Source organism: Zingiber officinale, chromosome 8A (genome assembly GCF_018446385.1).
Source record: "Zingiber officinale cultivar Zhangliang chromosome 8A, Zo_v1.1, whole genome shotgun sequence".
In the NCBI taxonomy this organism is placed as follows: Eukaryota; Viridiplantae; Streptophyta; class Magnoliopsida; order Zingiberales; family Zingiberaceae; genus Zingiber; species Zingiber officinale.
Window position 1 is genome coordinate 2,035,744 of NC_056000.1, and position 16,294 is coordinate 2,052,037.

Sequence of the window (16,294 nt, forward strand, 5' to 3'; positions counted from 1 at the left end):
TTACAAAGCTCATCAATTTCTCTAAACAACATTATAAATATTGACATGAACTAAAGAAAGACCCTAAGTCTATTGCCGAGTACCAAAGTTACACAGTTGAAACATCTAGATCTATCGTTGCGGCGATGCTTCCTTTTGCAAATAGCACAAAGCTTCGTACATATGGTGCACAGCAATGTCGTAGTTCAGAAACCCCATGAACCAGAATTCATGATTGTCGACCTGAATATATTTTTCAGCAAAATTCTAACAATTAATGAACAAATTGTAGGAAAAAATACAATAAAATTCTCTACCTTCACTACTGTAGAATAAGTATCATAATATAACACTAAGAAGCTAATTAAGACTCTCTAACTAGCTTCAGGAAGAACAAGTATAGATTCAGGTGGACATTCTTGTATTTTTTTTCTGTAAAAAAAAATGATAATTCATAAGAAAGCAACATCAAGATTTAATCGTCATATAAAATGATAACAAGAACTAATTTATAAGAAAGTAACATCAAGATTTTTAAACTAATTTGTGATTGGATCAAATTCAACCAACTCAGTTTGCATCTAAAGTTTGTATAAAAATGTTTGATACAAAAAGGCAATTCAGCTTAAGATTTGGCATGAGGAATCAACTCCAAAATGAAGCACTTTGTTGATATTCAAAGAGATACTTCCAAAATTGCAATTGCTTTCTTTTCCATTTGACAACATAAATAACTAGAAATCATTGTATCACAAGAACTTTTATCTTATTTAATTGTTAAATTTCAACATAGTTAACAAACTATTTGAATAACTATCGAAGAAAGCAATTTCAAAACAGGAACAAGGGTAGCTATGTACATCTAATTGTTAAATTTCAACATAGGTAACAAACTATTTAAATAACTACCAAACAAAGCAATTTCAAAACAGGAACATAGGAAATAATCAGACAAAGCAATAATGCAAGTATGATATAGACCTTAACTATGTACATCTATTTGGTAGCTACTAAAGAAGGAACGAGGGTAGACTTAAAAATATGCAAGCTTGTTCATATTCATGAACATTAATAATGTGAACTCAATATAGTCTAATCTTGTTCATTTATCTTGCTAAACTTAAAAAAATGCGCAACATCGTTTGTAAGATCTAGAAGAGTTTATAATAGCAAATATGACACCTCTAGAGAGGCACTTCAAGTTGCTCAAAATTTAAAACTACTACATGAATCTCCAAAGAGTTCCCTATTTCTTCAAACACAAGAACTAATAGCTAACTTATAGATATTTCATTCACTAAAGTTAAAATATGTGCCAAAACTTAATTGATTTGATAAGGAAAAGGAATGGGAGTTGCAACTTACTTGTAAAGTGCAAAGAGTGAAGAGGGTGATGCCAATGTTCCTGTGAGTGGTGTGCACAATACCCTTGGATTTGTTCCCAAGGGCAAGACCAGTAGTCCAGCCACTAACACCAATGTCATAGCCAAGGATTTGGCAAGAAACATGGAGGTAAACCATGCAGGGTCTGCGGACTCTCTTTTCAGCCAAAATGAAAAACTATCATTGTTAAGTGTGTACAGTCCAGAATAGCTCACTCTTGATAGTTGGAAACAGAAGTTTCTCTCGCCATAAGAACTTCCTTAATTAGCTCACTCTTGACAGTTACAATAGGGTAAGCTGAATCAAGAGTTTTAAAGGCCAGATCCTGCTTGAAAACCACTTTGTTTATTTCTACCTCTAGAGAATGTGGTGGACTGACAAGAACAACTATCAACTTGTTCTCTTGGATATACCTGCCAGTTTCTTTTCAGAAAAAACTTGGAATGATGTCCTCATCCATACAACCATAGGAACAACTGTGGTCTAAATCAGGAACTTATCTTTTAACTGCATATTAGATGGGGTGTCCTTTGATGCTTGTGTAGTAACTATGAAATCGCATGTTGATCTTGGTAGATGATTCCTGCATTTGAACGAACACAATATCACTTAGGAGATGTAGTTTTAACCTTGAATGCAATAAAATCTTTGGAATTGTTAACAAGTTGAACAGAACATGTACTCTATATTATTAACGTCCAAAGTGAACCTGAGTTCCTGAGGATAGATTTTGACAAGCATTTCGCTCGCACCCATCGCCACTTTCCTCAATCAAAAGCACATGGATCAAAACGAATGGATGAAATCAAAATAGAAAGTGAAAAGGAGTAAGAAACATCGCCTGAAACGAAATCTCCAAGCTGCAGATTTAGATCTCCGGATGGCGTCGTGGCGGTATGAAATAGCTGAGCTCGCCCACAAATTCCCCCAAGATCAGTGCACAAGATGACAGCGACGATGAACCCTAAGAAGTTATTTTTGCTACCAGAGAGGAGTTTTTGAGTAAATAACAAGATGGAAATCGCTAAAATCTCACTCACAATTTTGCTTCTGGATGTTGAAGACCCAGTGGCGGAGATTCCTCTACTGAGGAGATCCACCTTCCCCATCGACTTCAAAGGCTTGAAATTGTCCTTCTGGGGCACACCATCCATGACCTTTGCCTCCATCTGCCACACCTGGTTCACCATCGTTGTCCCCTTGGGTAGCTTCACCTTCCTGAGCATCCGCACCACACCATCGGCGAACTCTGTCACCAAATCCGACGTCTCGTACACGATCGGACCCTCGGAGATGGGTTCGTACTTGGTGATGTTGTAGGTCTTCACCCCCATCGTGTTGTCGGTCTGGCGGAAGGTGATTAGGGTCTGGTACTCGATCATTACACCGCCTGACGGATTAATCGCCTGAATGATTCGGAGGTTGAGCCACGAAGAAGAAGATGGCGGAAAGGCGGTGAGAAGGAGGCAAAGATTAGAGGCGCGAGGAGCGCGGAGAGTAGAGGCGCGAGGGTTTTGGGAAAGACATAAAAGAAAGAGGCAGAAATAAAAGAAAAAGGCTGGATAAAATAAACATTACATTTTTGTAATTTCATTTGCGGCGTACCACGCGTCGTTGATAATAAACAGATGTATTAACAGCGTGCCATTTTTTTATGCCCTTGTTATTATTTACTATTCACAGCTCACGTTAACCTGCATGCCGTTAATAATAATATTAACGGCATGCTTTTAATGTGCACTGTTAATGTCTCTTTTTTTCTTCAAATTTATACTATTAACAGCACATATTAATATGCACACCGTTAATAATATTATTAACGGCGTGCTTTTAATGTGCGCTGTTAATAACGCGCTACGGAAAAGTAATTTTCTTGTAGTGTAGGCAACTGTCTGTTGGAGGACTTCCTTTCATCTCTATGGTATATGACAACACTCAATCTCGTTTCCTTCTTGAGATGTTAAATTAAAAGATTGAATATATAGAAAAATAGAAAAAAGATGTGAATGGGTACTTAGGAAACTAGATAAGAGATATTAAGACAGGTGATTAGAATTTACCTTTTTAAATATTTTTTTTCCTTTTTAATGCTTATATATTAAACCAATGCATATACGTTGCTAATAAAGATATGAATAAAAACATATTAAAGCAAACACGAAAGATCAAATCGATGTGGTAACTCAGAGGCCTCGAGCGAGCATCTGGTTGTAATTCTCGATGGATTGCAGGCGCTGCAGGTGGAGCTGCTGCCTGAATCGCCTGATGAACGCGTCCGCCTCCTCGTTGATGTTCTCCACCTCTACGTATTCCGCCCTCCTCGCCGACGCCACCTGCCTGCGTTGGATCCGCTCGCCGCCGGCTCCTCCTCCGCGCGCAAAACCAGCAACGGCGTCATCCCTCGTACTATTATTAGCAACTCTTCTGCTTCTGCTGTCGCGGCTGCCTTCGCTGTTGGATTCTGCAGTTACCGCATGTAGCATGTTGTTGTTCGTGGAGTTGGCCGCCGCCATGGCTAGATCTCAGTGATATGAAACACGAAGCTTCGATCAATCAAAGCGCTGGGGATCCAGATGGTCGAATCACTACTCCCAGCTCGATCGGCCTCTGCTTGCTAGATGCTTGAGCTGGAAGCCTAATGGCGGATGACGGGCTTGGAGGAGTCTGTCGTGGTCCTTAGCGGACGTGGGAATCGTGTGTTATTTATAAGCGATCGACGCCGCCGAAATGACTGACCGCGCCAGGCAGCGATGAGCTAGTTGTCAAGGCGTGTAGAGATTGATGATGCGTGTTGACTGGGCTTGAGGTGATCCAACGAGCTAGAAGAGTTCAGATAAAAGCTTAGTTGTCATTCCGTCTGTGGTAGCTAGAGCAGGAGTTCAGTCAACCCAGGGAAAGAGCGTTCAGCGGACAATGTTTGACTGTAGTCCCAAACCTAATGGCAAGTTGATAAGCTCGTACTACGTGGTGATTGCCTAGCCATAGCCAGGTCGCTTGTGTGTGAGCCAACTGCCTAGCTGTGAGTTTGCTAACTGCTGGTGAGCTCGTTGGCAGCCTAACCAGGAGCTGACTGTTAACTTAAGTTTGTCAGCCGGGGTTCTTATTGAAACTGTCTCTACATGTGATGCCGTATTTGTTTTTTCTTTCTTGATTTCAAATTATTTTTATATAAAACTGTGTGAATTAACAGGAAAGATCGAGTCAACGATTCGGTGCGGTGTTTTGCATGTAAATGATAAGTCCTTGTTGACGAAGGTTCCTTCGTCGCTTTTTTGGTTCCATGCCTTGTCATCAATCGGCATGGAAGACATTTCGGTGATTGGTGGAACGACGGTGCCTACTTCTTTCGTTTCGCTGAATTTTTTATGGATTAATTGAATGGACATGGGCAAACATCAAATGGCCGCCCAAATTAATAAGACAAACATCGTATAAGCTAAAAAAAACAAATGAACGTCCATTTTATCATGAAAATATCCCTCAAATGTTACGGTAGAAGTTAGCTGATAACTTTTACTATTTGTTTAAAATGAGTCAAAGATTTCAGATTTAGAGTTTATATCTATAGAAATTATATCGAATAGTTACTATAAGATGAATAAACTACTAATCAACGTGTTTAGTATTTAGGATTTAAGATTGTAACATCTGCATAATAATTTTTACAGCCGTTTTAAAATAATTTTGATAAATTTAAATAATTTTAATAAAATTTAAATAATTTTGATCAAGTTCATAAATAAATTTTAATATAATAATGTTCAGAGATCTTAAATTTTAAATCATAACTACTAAACTCATACTAAACATATTTATTATAACAATTACTAAATATCTTTCATATATTATAACAGTTATTAGATAACTTCTACATAATATAAATCTTAAATTTTGAGTTCATCATAGATATATTATAGTAACTGTTAGGATAATTTTTACAAATCCAAGAGTATCTTTGAAAAAAAAATACTAGAGGGCTAGGAGTAGATCGGTAGGATCTCTCTCTCCTAAACTAGAATAAAGGAATACCTATATATGCACGTGGAAATACATGAGGTTATTCTAGGCTAGCTAACTGCTTTTATCTGTTGATTCATCTAATTCTCTTCTCTACACTTGATTTGAACACCGGACGGATTTTCAGATCCGTCTTGGCCTCTCCTCTAATTCTTCTAAATAGTTATAGTTTCGATGTGTGTTCATAGACTGTAGAGAGAGTGCTAGATCCAGTGTCAGGTGTTCAATTGCTCAAGTGACCTTTGTAGGAGTCGGACATACCATCATCTCTTTCTGCCTTAGGTCGACTACATGTTAGAAATATGAATGGAATAAAAAGGTGGAGACGAAGAGACTCTATTGTGCATGAGTTTAGTCTCACATTAGAAGTCTAGGCTTTATTGTTAGTTTAAATTATGACACATACATTGTAAACATATACATGGGGAGAGACTCTCTCACGCATGAGTGCGCAGGGGATGGGTGCAAATCCAGGGTTCGGATTGTACTAAACCAAGGTTGACTCGTGTGCGAGCACGACTTGCGCATGTCGAATGTCGGACCGGTTGAAGTAAAATTTACCCAAAAGAATGAACCAACATATTGTCACTTGAATCTTGCTCAAGGGTGTAATGGGAGCATTAATGTGAAATTAATGTTGCTAGATGAGAGCTCCTATATAAGGAGGCTGGATCTTGAGCAAAGCGAAGAGAAAGTGAAAGCAAAGCGAAAGCGAAGCAAAACAAGAGAATTCCTCCACCTTCATTCCCCGATTCTTTTCTCTCAGTCGTGCATGCGCTCGGCTAAACTACTTGTGATAACACTCAGGTGCATTCTCAGTTCACCATGAACAACCAGTGCTTGGTTGCGTTCGTGGTTTTGCTGTTGTATCCTGGGAAACAGACAATCCGAGAAAACCTCGAAGCACAGCCGGAGGTGAGACGAATCTGTTTCAAGGAAACTGCGTCGATCACAGGCCTTGGTCCGCTGCTCTGTTTGTCCGCTCGGTTGGACTCTTCATCTGTTGGGTCGGCCACTCGCCCTTCGGATCTGCCCGACCGGTCTCCCGCTCTGCCTGTCTATCCTTCAGTCTGCTCGAAAGTCTTGATTGCTCAGACTCTGAGGTCAGAAAACTAGTTCCTGCTGGCAGTCTGAGATTATCTGCTCAGGTTATCTTAACTGTGAGTTGAATTTAATTCGAGTATTTAGATTCAGCTAATTTCCTGTAAATCTCCGGCTACAGATTGTTTGGTTTGCAACAATCTTGAAACAGACTCGATTCTGTTGAGATGGCCACAGAACAAAATGTTAAGGTGCAACAGACTCAACACGTGCAGGCCCCCTCCGCCCCGATTGGAACTGTGTCAATCAGTCATGGGGAAAAGCCAGAGAAGTTCAGTGGACTGAACTTCAAGAGGTGGCAGCAGAAGATGCTCTTCTACTGGCTCGGTTCTTGACCGAGGACCCTCCCAAGCGCACTAAGGATGTTGATGCGCAAACCATCAGTACAGTGGAGGCATGGACTCATTATGAGTTCCTTTACCGAAACTATATCCTCAACTGCCTTGCCGACTCGCTGTACGCTGTGTATAGCATGAAGAGAATGACTAAGGAGCTGTGGGAGTCCCTGGACAAGAAATACAAGACGGAGGATGCAGGGGCAAAGAAGTTCATCGTGGGCCAATTCCTGGACTACAAGATGGTTAACTCCAAGATGATGATCAGCCAAGTCCAGGAGCTTCGGGTGATCTTGCACGAGATCCACTCAGAATGGATGGTTCTTAGTGGAACCTTCCAAGTGGCTGCTATCATTGAGAAACTACCTCCCGGCTGGAACGACTTCAAGAACTACCTGAAGCACAAGTGGAAGGAGATGAATGTGGAGGAACTCATTGTTCGACTTCGCATCGAAGAAGACAACAAGAGTTCAGAGAGGAAACTATTCTCTCATGCTACTATGAAAGCCAACGTGGTCGAGCTCGGTCAAAGCTCGAAGCGGAAGAACCCCAAGTCTTTCAAGATGGGGCCCAGAGGAGGCATCAGCAAGAAGAAGTTCTCTGGGAAGTACTTCAACTATGACAAAGTGGGTCACAAATATTCGGAGTGCAAAAAGTCGAAGAAGAAGCAAGAGGCCAACTTGAACGAGGGACCAGAAATGAACGACCTCTGCGCTGTGGTCTCTGAGTTGAACCTGATCGGTTCAAACCCACGACAATGGTGGATCGATACTGGAGCCACCAGACATATGTGTTGCAACAAGGAGCTGCTCTACAACTTCGAGGAAGTCACTAGAGACAAACTGTTCATGGGGAACTCAGCAACCTCGGACATCATGGGCCAAGGAAAGGTGGTGCTGAAGATGACCTCGGGTAAGGACCTCACTTTGAACAATGTGTTGTATGTTCCGAAGATTCAGAAGAATCTAGTGTCCGGATCACTGTTAAGCAAGTATGACTTTCGCATTATTTTTGAGTCAGACATAGTTGTATTGTCTAAAAATGGAATGTTTGTAGGAAGAGGCTATGTATCTGATGGGATGTTTAAGCTGAATGTAATGACCATTAGGCCCAAGATAAATAAAAATGAAAGCTCTTCCACTTATATGCTTGAGTCTTCGTGTTTGTGGCATGATAGACTAGGACATGTACAACTACGATGTGTTGCGTAGATTAATAAACATGCAAAGCATACCTACATTCCACCTTGACCCAAAACACAAGTGTGAGATTTGTGTTGAAGTGAAAATGACAAGGTCATCCTTTCAACATATTGAAAGAAATAATGAACCACTTGACCTAATCCACACTGATGTGTGCGACCTAAAAGGTACACCAACACGTGGTGGTAATAAATACTTCATCACTTTTGTAGATGATAACACAAAATATTGTTATATGTATCTTCTCAAAAGTAAGGATGAAGCTATAGAGAAATTTGCTCTCTATAAGAATGAGGTTGAAAACCAACTTAATAGAAAAATTAAGGTGGTTCGAAGTGACCGAGGCGGTGAATATGTGTCACCATTCGCTGAGTTGTGTGCTGAACATGGGATTAGACACGAAACAACAGCTTCATATACTCCTCAGCAAAACGGAGTTGCTGAGCGAAAGAATCGAACTCTTAAGGAGATGATGAATGCTCTTCTATTAAGCTCTGGATTGCCAGAGTCCATGTGGGGGAGGAAGTTGTGTTAACAGTTAATTACCTTTTAAATAAGGTGTATATTTATTGGATATGTACATAACAGCAGTGCTTATCGATTTTCTGTGTATGAGTCACACGTACTGGAGATACACAAGAACTCGATAATTTAATCGAGAAATGTCTCTTTCTTCGAGCATGTGTTTTCGTATAAGACCCGTGAGGATGCTAGCCCCTCAAAACGAGCAACCGGAACACACGGCAAAGAAGAAGATGATGATGACGAGGAACCCGTGGAGGTTGAGCCTAGACGGAGCAAAAGAGCTCGGGTAGAAAAATCCTATGGATCGGATTTTATCACTTTCATGTTGGAGAGTGAGCCCCGAAGTTACTCAGAAGTTGTAGGCTCTTCTGATGGACCTCACTGGAAAGAGGCAATTGCATCTGAGATAGAATCTATCTTGCAAAATCACACTTGGGAACTTGTGGATATTCCTCCTGGAAATAAACCACTAGGTTGCAAGTGGATCTTCAAGAAGAAAATGAAATCAGATGGCACAGTCTATAAATACAAGGCCAGATTGATAATTAAAGGATACCGACAACGAGAAGACCTTGACTACTTCGATATATACTCTCAGGTATCGAGAATAAATTTCATTAGAGTATTGTTGGCGATTGCCGCTCTATAGAATCTCGAAGTACATCAAATGGATGTAAGGACAACATTTCTAAATAGAGATTTAGAAGAGAAAATCTACATGGACCAACCTGAGGGGTTTTCTGTGCCAGGATAGAAAAACAAGGTATGTAGATTGGTGAAGTCATTATATGGCTTGAAATAAGCACCAAAGCAGTGGCATGAGAAATTCGATAATGCCATGAAGGAATGTGGATTCAAGATCAATGAATGTGATAAATGTCCCTACATGAGAGCCACAGAGAGTGATATGTCATCTTGTACCTCTATGTAGATGACATACTTATCATTGGGAACAATGATAAGATAATCAAATCCACTAAAGATATGTTGAACTCAAGATTTGACATGAAAGACATGAGTCTAGCTGATGTGATTCTAGGAATTAAAATTCTTAGAACGACAGAATGACTTGTTCTTAGTCAGTCCCATTACGTGGACAAGATTCTTGAGAAATTCACCAAGGGTGATACTACGTTGGCACGAACGTCGATAGATATGAGTCAACATCTATCGAAAAATCGTGGTGAAAGTATCTCACAAAATAGAATACTCTCGAGTGATTAGAAGTCTGATGTACTTGATGAGTTGTACTCGACCAGACTTGGCCTACGCAGTAAGCAAATTGAGTAGATACACGTGTAATCCCGGTGTTGAGCACTGGAAAGAGATAACAAGAGTATTGAGGTACTTGAGATATACTCGTGAATATGGACTGCACTACACGAGATATCCTGCTGTGATTGAAGGATACAGCGATTCAAGTTGGATATCTAACATAAAAGACTCTAAGTCTACGAGTGGCTATGTCTTCACTCTAGCAAGTGCAGTCATTTCCTGGAAATTTTCTAAGCAAACCGTAATAACCAGATCCATGATGGAATCTGAGTTTGTAGCTCTTGACAAGTGCAATGAAGAGGCTAAATGGCTACGACAATTCTTAGAAGATATTCCTCTATGACCGAAACCTGTGCCGGCGATTTGCATACATTGCGATAGTCAATCAGCAATCGGTCGGGCATAGAGCCATCTGTATAATGGTAAGTCTAGACATATACGTCGTAGACATAATATCATTAGACAACTACTCTCAACTGGAATTATCACTATTGATTATGTGAAGTTAAAGGATAACCTAGCGGATCCGCTAATCAAAGGGTTAAATCGAGAGTTAGTTGCAAGCTCATTAAGAAGAATGGGCTTGATGTCGTTGTCAGCGATCAGTGCAGAGGACACCCAACGTATGCTGACTGGAGATCCTAAGAACTAGATTCAAAGGGACAACTAATCTGCACTGACTAGACACACTGTGGGGGGGGCCCAATGAAACAATGACTAGACCAGGATAAGTCGATGGACTTTTAATGATCAAAACGAGTAGATGATAACTCTTGAGGGATCACCTATGTGAGAAAGAAGTGGGGTCGTTTCGAAGAGAATTGGAGGCACAATTCTTAGAGCTTCTCACAGAACCAGGCGTATTCATGGCCAAGAACGAACACACTCATGAGAACAGAGTTGTATCAGGGAGAGTCTTGGGTGAGATTTATCACTGCTTACACAGACGGTAGTATAGTTCAAGGACATCGTGTCTACTATCAGCTAGTAAGCAACCAGATCTTCACACGGGAAGGTTCAAAGGGTAAAACCTACCTATTCTATACTTGACTCAACTGTTGAATGCTATCACATACCATGTTTCCCATTCATGTGGAGGGTTGTTGGAAATGTGAATGGAATAAAGAGGTGGAGACGAAGAGACTCTATTGTGCATGAGTTTAGTCCCACATTAGAAGTCTTTTGGCTTTATTGTTGGTTTAAATTATTACACATGCATTGTAAACATATGCATGGGGAGAGACTCTCTCACGCGTGAGTGCGCAGGGGTGAGTGCAAATTCAGGGTCCGGATTGTACTAAACCAAGGTTGACTCGTGCGCGAGCACGACTTGCGCATGTCGAATGCCGAACCGGTTGAGGTAAAATTTACCCAAAAGAATGAACCAACATATTGCCACTTGAATCTTGCTCAAGGGTGTAATGGAAGCATTAATGTGAAATTAATGCTGATTCCATAACGTTTCGACATTAATAGCGGCATTAAACTCATTAATGGTGATTTTCAGTATTAATAGCGACATTAATCTCATTAATAATGATTCTGTAACGTCTCGACATTAATAAAGACATTAAACCCATTAATGACGAAATTAAATTCAGCATTAAATGATTATAATTTGATCATTTATTGCAAGCTAGATAAGAGCTTCTATATAAGGAGGCTGGATCTTGAGCAAAGTGAAGAGAAAGTGAAAGCGAATCAAAAGCAAGAGAATTCCTCCACTTTCGTTCCGCGATTCTTTTCTCTCAGTCGTGCATCCGCTCGGCTAAACTACTTGTGATAGTACTCAGGTGCATTCTCAGTTCGCCACGAACAACCAGTGCTTGGTTGTATTCGTGGTTTTGCCGTTGTATCCTGAGAAACAGACGGTTCGAGAAAACCTCGAAGCACTGCCGGAGGTGAGACGAATCTGTTTCAAAGAAACTGCGTCGATCACAGGCCTCGGTCCGCTGCTCTGTTTGTCCGCTCGGTTGGACTCTTCATCTGCTGGGTCGGCCACTCGTCCTTCTGATATGTCTGACCGGTCTCCCGCTCTGCCTGTCTATCCTTCAGTCTGCTCGAACGCTTTGATTGCTCAGACTCTGAGGTCAGAAAATCAGTCTCTACTGGCAGCCTGAGATTATCTGCTCAAGTCATTTTAACTGTGAGTTGAATTTAATTCGAATATTTAGATTCAGTTAATTTTCTGTAAATCTCCGGCTACATATTATTTGGTTTGCAACACTACAAACATCCTCGTGTTCTTGTTGCTCGACCTCAAGGCGATCCCATCACTTGTCGAACCGGTTTACTACCACCGACCCAATATAAAGTGATTCAACGACCTTATTAAACCCTGAATCCTACGATTTAGCTTTATTTAGCCCAAATCACTGCAAATCCTAACTCTATGCATTGCCTTATTTAACCCACAAGCCACTTATTGTGGTTTGAATTAAACGTATCCAACTTTAGTTCAAGGGACACATGCTAGGACACGGATCTTGTTGCACAAAAAGCGGATTCATCCTTAACGTGTGTAGATTGGGTCTGACCTTGATTTGTGAGTGTAATTATTTTATTTTTAAAATTTTTAGAGAGAATATTTTTTATTTGATAATTTTATATCTTCCGTTCTTATATTTATTGGGATGATATATATATTCATCTTATATTTGTACCCATTAAATAATCTAATATCTTCTATACTAATATTGTTTCTTATTTCCATACAACAATCAATTTTTTAAAAGATATATATTAGAATTTATATTATATTTAAAAAATTAATTACCCTAAAATCCTCGTGCAAAATTTTAACTTTGCAGTAGTATCTATCACAAAGAACATTTATTTTAATTCTTTAATCCATACCTATTCATTTAATTCACTACCTATGCACAATCTTATATAATTATACCCAATTAACTATATATATATACTTAATTTCAAATATTTTGTACATAAAAGTGGATTATGTACCTTTATAGATAATGTTGATCTATTTATTATAGATAATATTTATTTAGATAGAAAATATATTAAATTTTAGTTTAAATGATGCTGAATTTAAGAAGAATTATATCTCATTATGAATTTTTTATACTTACATTTTGTCTTGTACCTAAATAATCTGTGCATGAAAATGATATTAAATTTAGGAAAAATTATATCTTAGTATAAACTTTTATACCTATATTTTATCAGGTACCTAAATAATATGTGCATGAAAATAACACTAAATTTAAGAGAAATTATCTCTCCTTTTGATGAATAATATGTACATAAATAATGAATTAGATAAATTAGTATAGATTAGGGAGTTCAAATAAAGACTAACAGTAAAATTAAAATTTTACATGGGGAATTCAGAATAATTCAAAATTCTTTAATATATATATATATATACTGTTCTTGATCAATTCCTTCTTTAGGATTTTTTTTAAAACCATAAAAAAAATCAGCAGAGGCCAATGATCTCAAAGAAGAAAAATAAAAGCTTAATATTAAATTTTATTGTTTACAAAAAAAAGTCCATGAATTAAAAAAATAATTCGTTCAGGCCATCGACAAGGCTGGGCCAATTCCACCTCAATTTGGGTAATTTTTGATCGTCGCGTCGATCGGTGAATTCAACGGCTGAGAGAGTCGCGTCGATCGGTGAATTCAACGGCTGAGAGAGTCGCGTTCAAATCAAGCTGACCCCTGCGTGGGAAACCACATAATTCCTAGCACTTTTTAGGGTTCGCCTCCGCCATTGCGATCGACGCACCGTCTCTGTTCTCCTCCTCGCCCCCTTTGCAGCATACGAAGCCGATCGCATGGTAACGCCTCCGATCCACTTCCTCTTCTTCTTTTCAAGAATTTTGTCGTAGGCATCGTCGTCGTCGTCGTCGTTGATTTCTCGATCTTTTGGATCGCTTATGCTGTTTACAGGCATTGCCGAACCAGCAAACCGTGGACTATCCTAGCTTTAAGCTCGTCCTTGTCGGTGATGGTGGAACAGGTGAATCCTTTTTGCTCGTCTGTATTTTTTTCTGCATTTCGTCGCCTTCGCCAGGACCCAGGACTATGTAGATTCAAATTCGTCCAAATGATTGTCTTTCTGCTTTGATCGGTTATCGAGGCTAACATATTTCTTGGTGGTGGTGCTCTCTCTCTCTCTCTCTCTCACTCTCTCTCTCTGTTAAAACAACATCTAGATATTGCTGCCACCATAACGGAATCAATGTTAGCCGTGTCCATTCCATGGTGAAACACACGACTTTTCCTCCCCTTGTTCGTCAATCGATTTTTTGTTCGTTTTTGCGTGTGTTTTGTTATTTGTTAAAAATAATAATAATAAAAAATCTTTCTTTGGACCTTGCTCTTAAAGATCCTCGTTATCCTTTGGCATGCCACAGGGAAAACTACATTTGTGAAGCGCCATCTTACTGGCGAATTCGAGAAAAAGTATGAACGTGAGTATCATTCTATTGTAAGATTTCTTTTATCTTTTACTAAGTATGCTTAATGTTGTCACACTGTCTTGGATTTTCTTTAGCTACTATTGGCGTTGAGGTCCATCCGTTGGATTTCTTCACAAACTGTGGCAAGATCCGATTCTACTGTTGGGATACTGCTGGTCAGGAGAAGTTCGGTGGCCTGAGAGATGGATACTAGTATGTTCTGACTCTTCTTCACTATTGTCATTGTGTTTTGTGGTGGTTGAATCTGCTCGTTTAACTTGGTGGCACTTGTTCAGTCTCTAATGATTGATGCGTGTTTCTCTTCAATGTATTGCAAACGTCTTATGTTATCAAATGCATATGATATAACAGAAACATACTGTGTTGATATGTGATTCACTGGCAATATCATTGCTGTGAGAAAAAGAATTAAAAGAGATATTTGTGAGAAAACAATCAATAATCATTTTTTTATGAATGCCAAACATGTTGCTTTCTTAATTTAGTTGCCAATTTGATGGATGGCATCTGCAATCTAGTGCTGTAAATATTTGGTTGTGGAATGGTTATTGTTGTTTTAACCTGATTCTTGTCATCTTTGGTTCATAGCATCCACGGTCAATGTGCGATTATCATGTTCGATGTGACTGCAAGATTGACATACAAGAATGTTCCCACATGGCACCGAGATTTATGCAGGTTGTTTGCTAGGCGCATTGAACTTAATAGGCATATCTTGACATTTTAAAGTATCTAACTATCCAATTTGTTTTGAAATCAGGGTCTGTGAGAATATCCCTATTGTTCTATGTGGAAATAAGGTTGATGTGAAGAGCAGGCAAGTTAAAGCAAAGCAAGTTACATTCCACAGGAAGAAGAATCTCCAGTACTACGAGATTTCAGCAAAGAGCAACTATAACTTTGAGAAGCCATTCCTTTATCTAGCCAGGAAACTTGCTGGGTTAGTATAGTTGGGTGCTGGTATACATTTGAAATTATTTAATCAGAAAAAACTAATGGTAAATGTCATTACAGGGATCCTAACCTTCACTTTGTTGAATCACCCGCACTGGCGCCTCCAGAAGTTCAGATTGACTTGGCTGCACAACAACAGTATGTTCAATTAATATATGCTTCCATATAACAAATTATTTCAATATTTGCTTTGTGATTTCTAGTATTTTTTTGATTATTGGTTGTCATCTTAAGGTTGATTTCTATATCTTTTGGAGGTTTCTTGGATCTCTTGTGGTTGGATGATGATAAATTCACATATTCAATTTCCAAATAGTCAATTTAGATTTCAAACATAGAGTGCTTGATAAGGAATGCTTGATAGGTGCTCACTATAGAACCAAAGGAATGCTATTGGCAGACCTAGTTTTTTGTTACAAAAAATATTAAATATGACTTAATGGTTCGATTCATGTCCATTGAAAAATAGTTTTTCAATAAATCAGTGTAAGTTATTCTTCATATTTATGTCCATTGCATTCACTATCATTACTTATCCTGTTTCAAATTGTTCTGATTGTGCGATCATTTTTTTTCCCTCAGACATGAAGCCGAGCTTGCTGCTGCTGCTGCTCAGCCTCTTCCTGACGATGATGATGATCTGCTTGATTAGATTTGTTGGTTCATACTACAAAACACCGCACTGAATCTTGTAGCAGTCATCTTTTGATGTGTACTTGTTTTTTGAACCATTGGTTGGAGTTGCATTGTAGAATTGACGTCGAATACTTTGATTAGTTGATTCAAGGAATTTTCTCGTTTGATGTGGAGTAAGTCGTGGTGATTTTGATGCGTTTTTCTACTTATTATTTGTATCAAATGAGGAAAAAATGCTTCCAGGTTTCTGCTAGTGAGGTTTTCTGCATTCGATCTGCCCTATGTCACCAGAGGTGAATTACATTCAAATATTTTCTCTGTAGCATTTCACCTTGCAATTATTTTATGAGTTTGGTAGTACCTTTTTCCATAATTTGGACAATTATGCAATTGTTACGAAACTTATTCTAAATATCATCTCGAAGTACTCACAATA

General features: G+C 39.0%; 3 protein-coding genes across 3 annotated transcripts; 1 reads left to right on the forward strand and 2 right to left on the reverse strand.

Annotated features, from left to right (window-relative positions):
• Window positions 1-70: 70 nt before the first annotated feature.
• LOC122012045 (cytochrome b561 and DOMON domain-containing protein At4g12980-like) lies at window positions 71-1,500 on the reverse strand. The gene is made up of 2 exons (XM_042568492.1): window positions 1,345-1,500; window positions 71-222 (listed from the first exon to the last, which is right to left on the reverse strand). The coding sequence occupies exons 1-2, from the start codon at window positions 1,498-1,500 to the stop codon at window positions 112-114; spliced, it is 267 nt and encodes an 88-aa protein (XP_042424426.1). The 3' UTR covers window positions 71-111.
• Window positions 1,501-1,825: 325 nt separating this feature from the next.
• Window positions 1,826-2,867, reverse strand: LOC122012044 (cytochrome b561 and DOMON domain-containing protein At5g48750-like). The gene is made up of 2 exons (XM_042568491.1): window positions 2,072-2,867; window positions 1,826-1,945 (listed from the first exon to the last, which is right to left on the reverse strand). The coding sequence occupies exon 1, from the start codon at window positions 2,742-2,744 to the stop codon at window positions 2,130-2,132; it is 615 nt and encodes a 204-aa protein (XP_042424425.1). The 5' UTR covers window positions 2,745-2,867; the 3' UTR covers window positions 1,826-1,945; window positions 2,072-2,129.
• Window positions 2,868-13,471: 10,604 nt separating this feature from the next.
• Window positions 13,472-16,025, forward strand: LOC122011827 (GTP-binding nuclear protein Ran-3). Its single transcript, XM_042568220.1, has 8 exons — window positions 13,472-13,623; window positions 13,736-13,805; window positions 14,203-14,259; window positions 14,343-14,460; window positions 14,857-14,946; window positions 15,029-15,208; window positions 15,283-15,360; window positions 15,805-16,025. The coding sequence occupies exons 1-8, from the start codon at window positions 13,621-13,623 to the stop codon at window positions 15,872-15,874; spliced, it is 666 nt and encodes a 221-aa protein (XP_042424154.1). The 5' UTR covers window positions 13,472-13,620; the 3' UTR covers window positions 15,875-16,025.
• The last annotated feature ends 269 nt before the right edge of the window (window positions 16,026-16,294 follow it).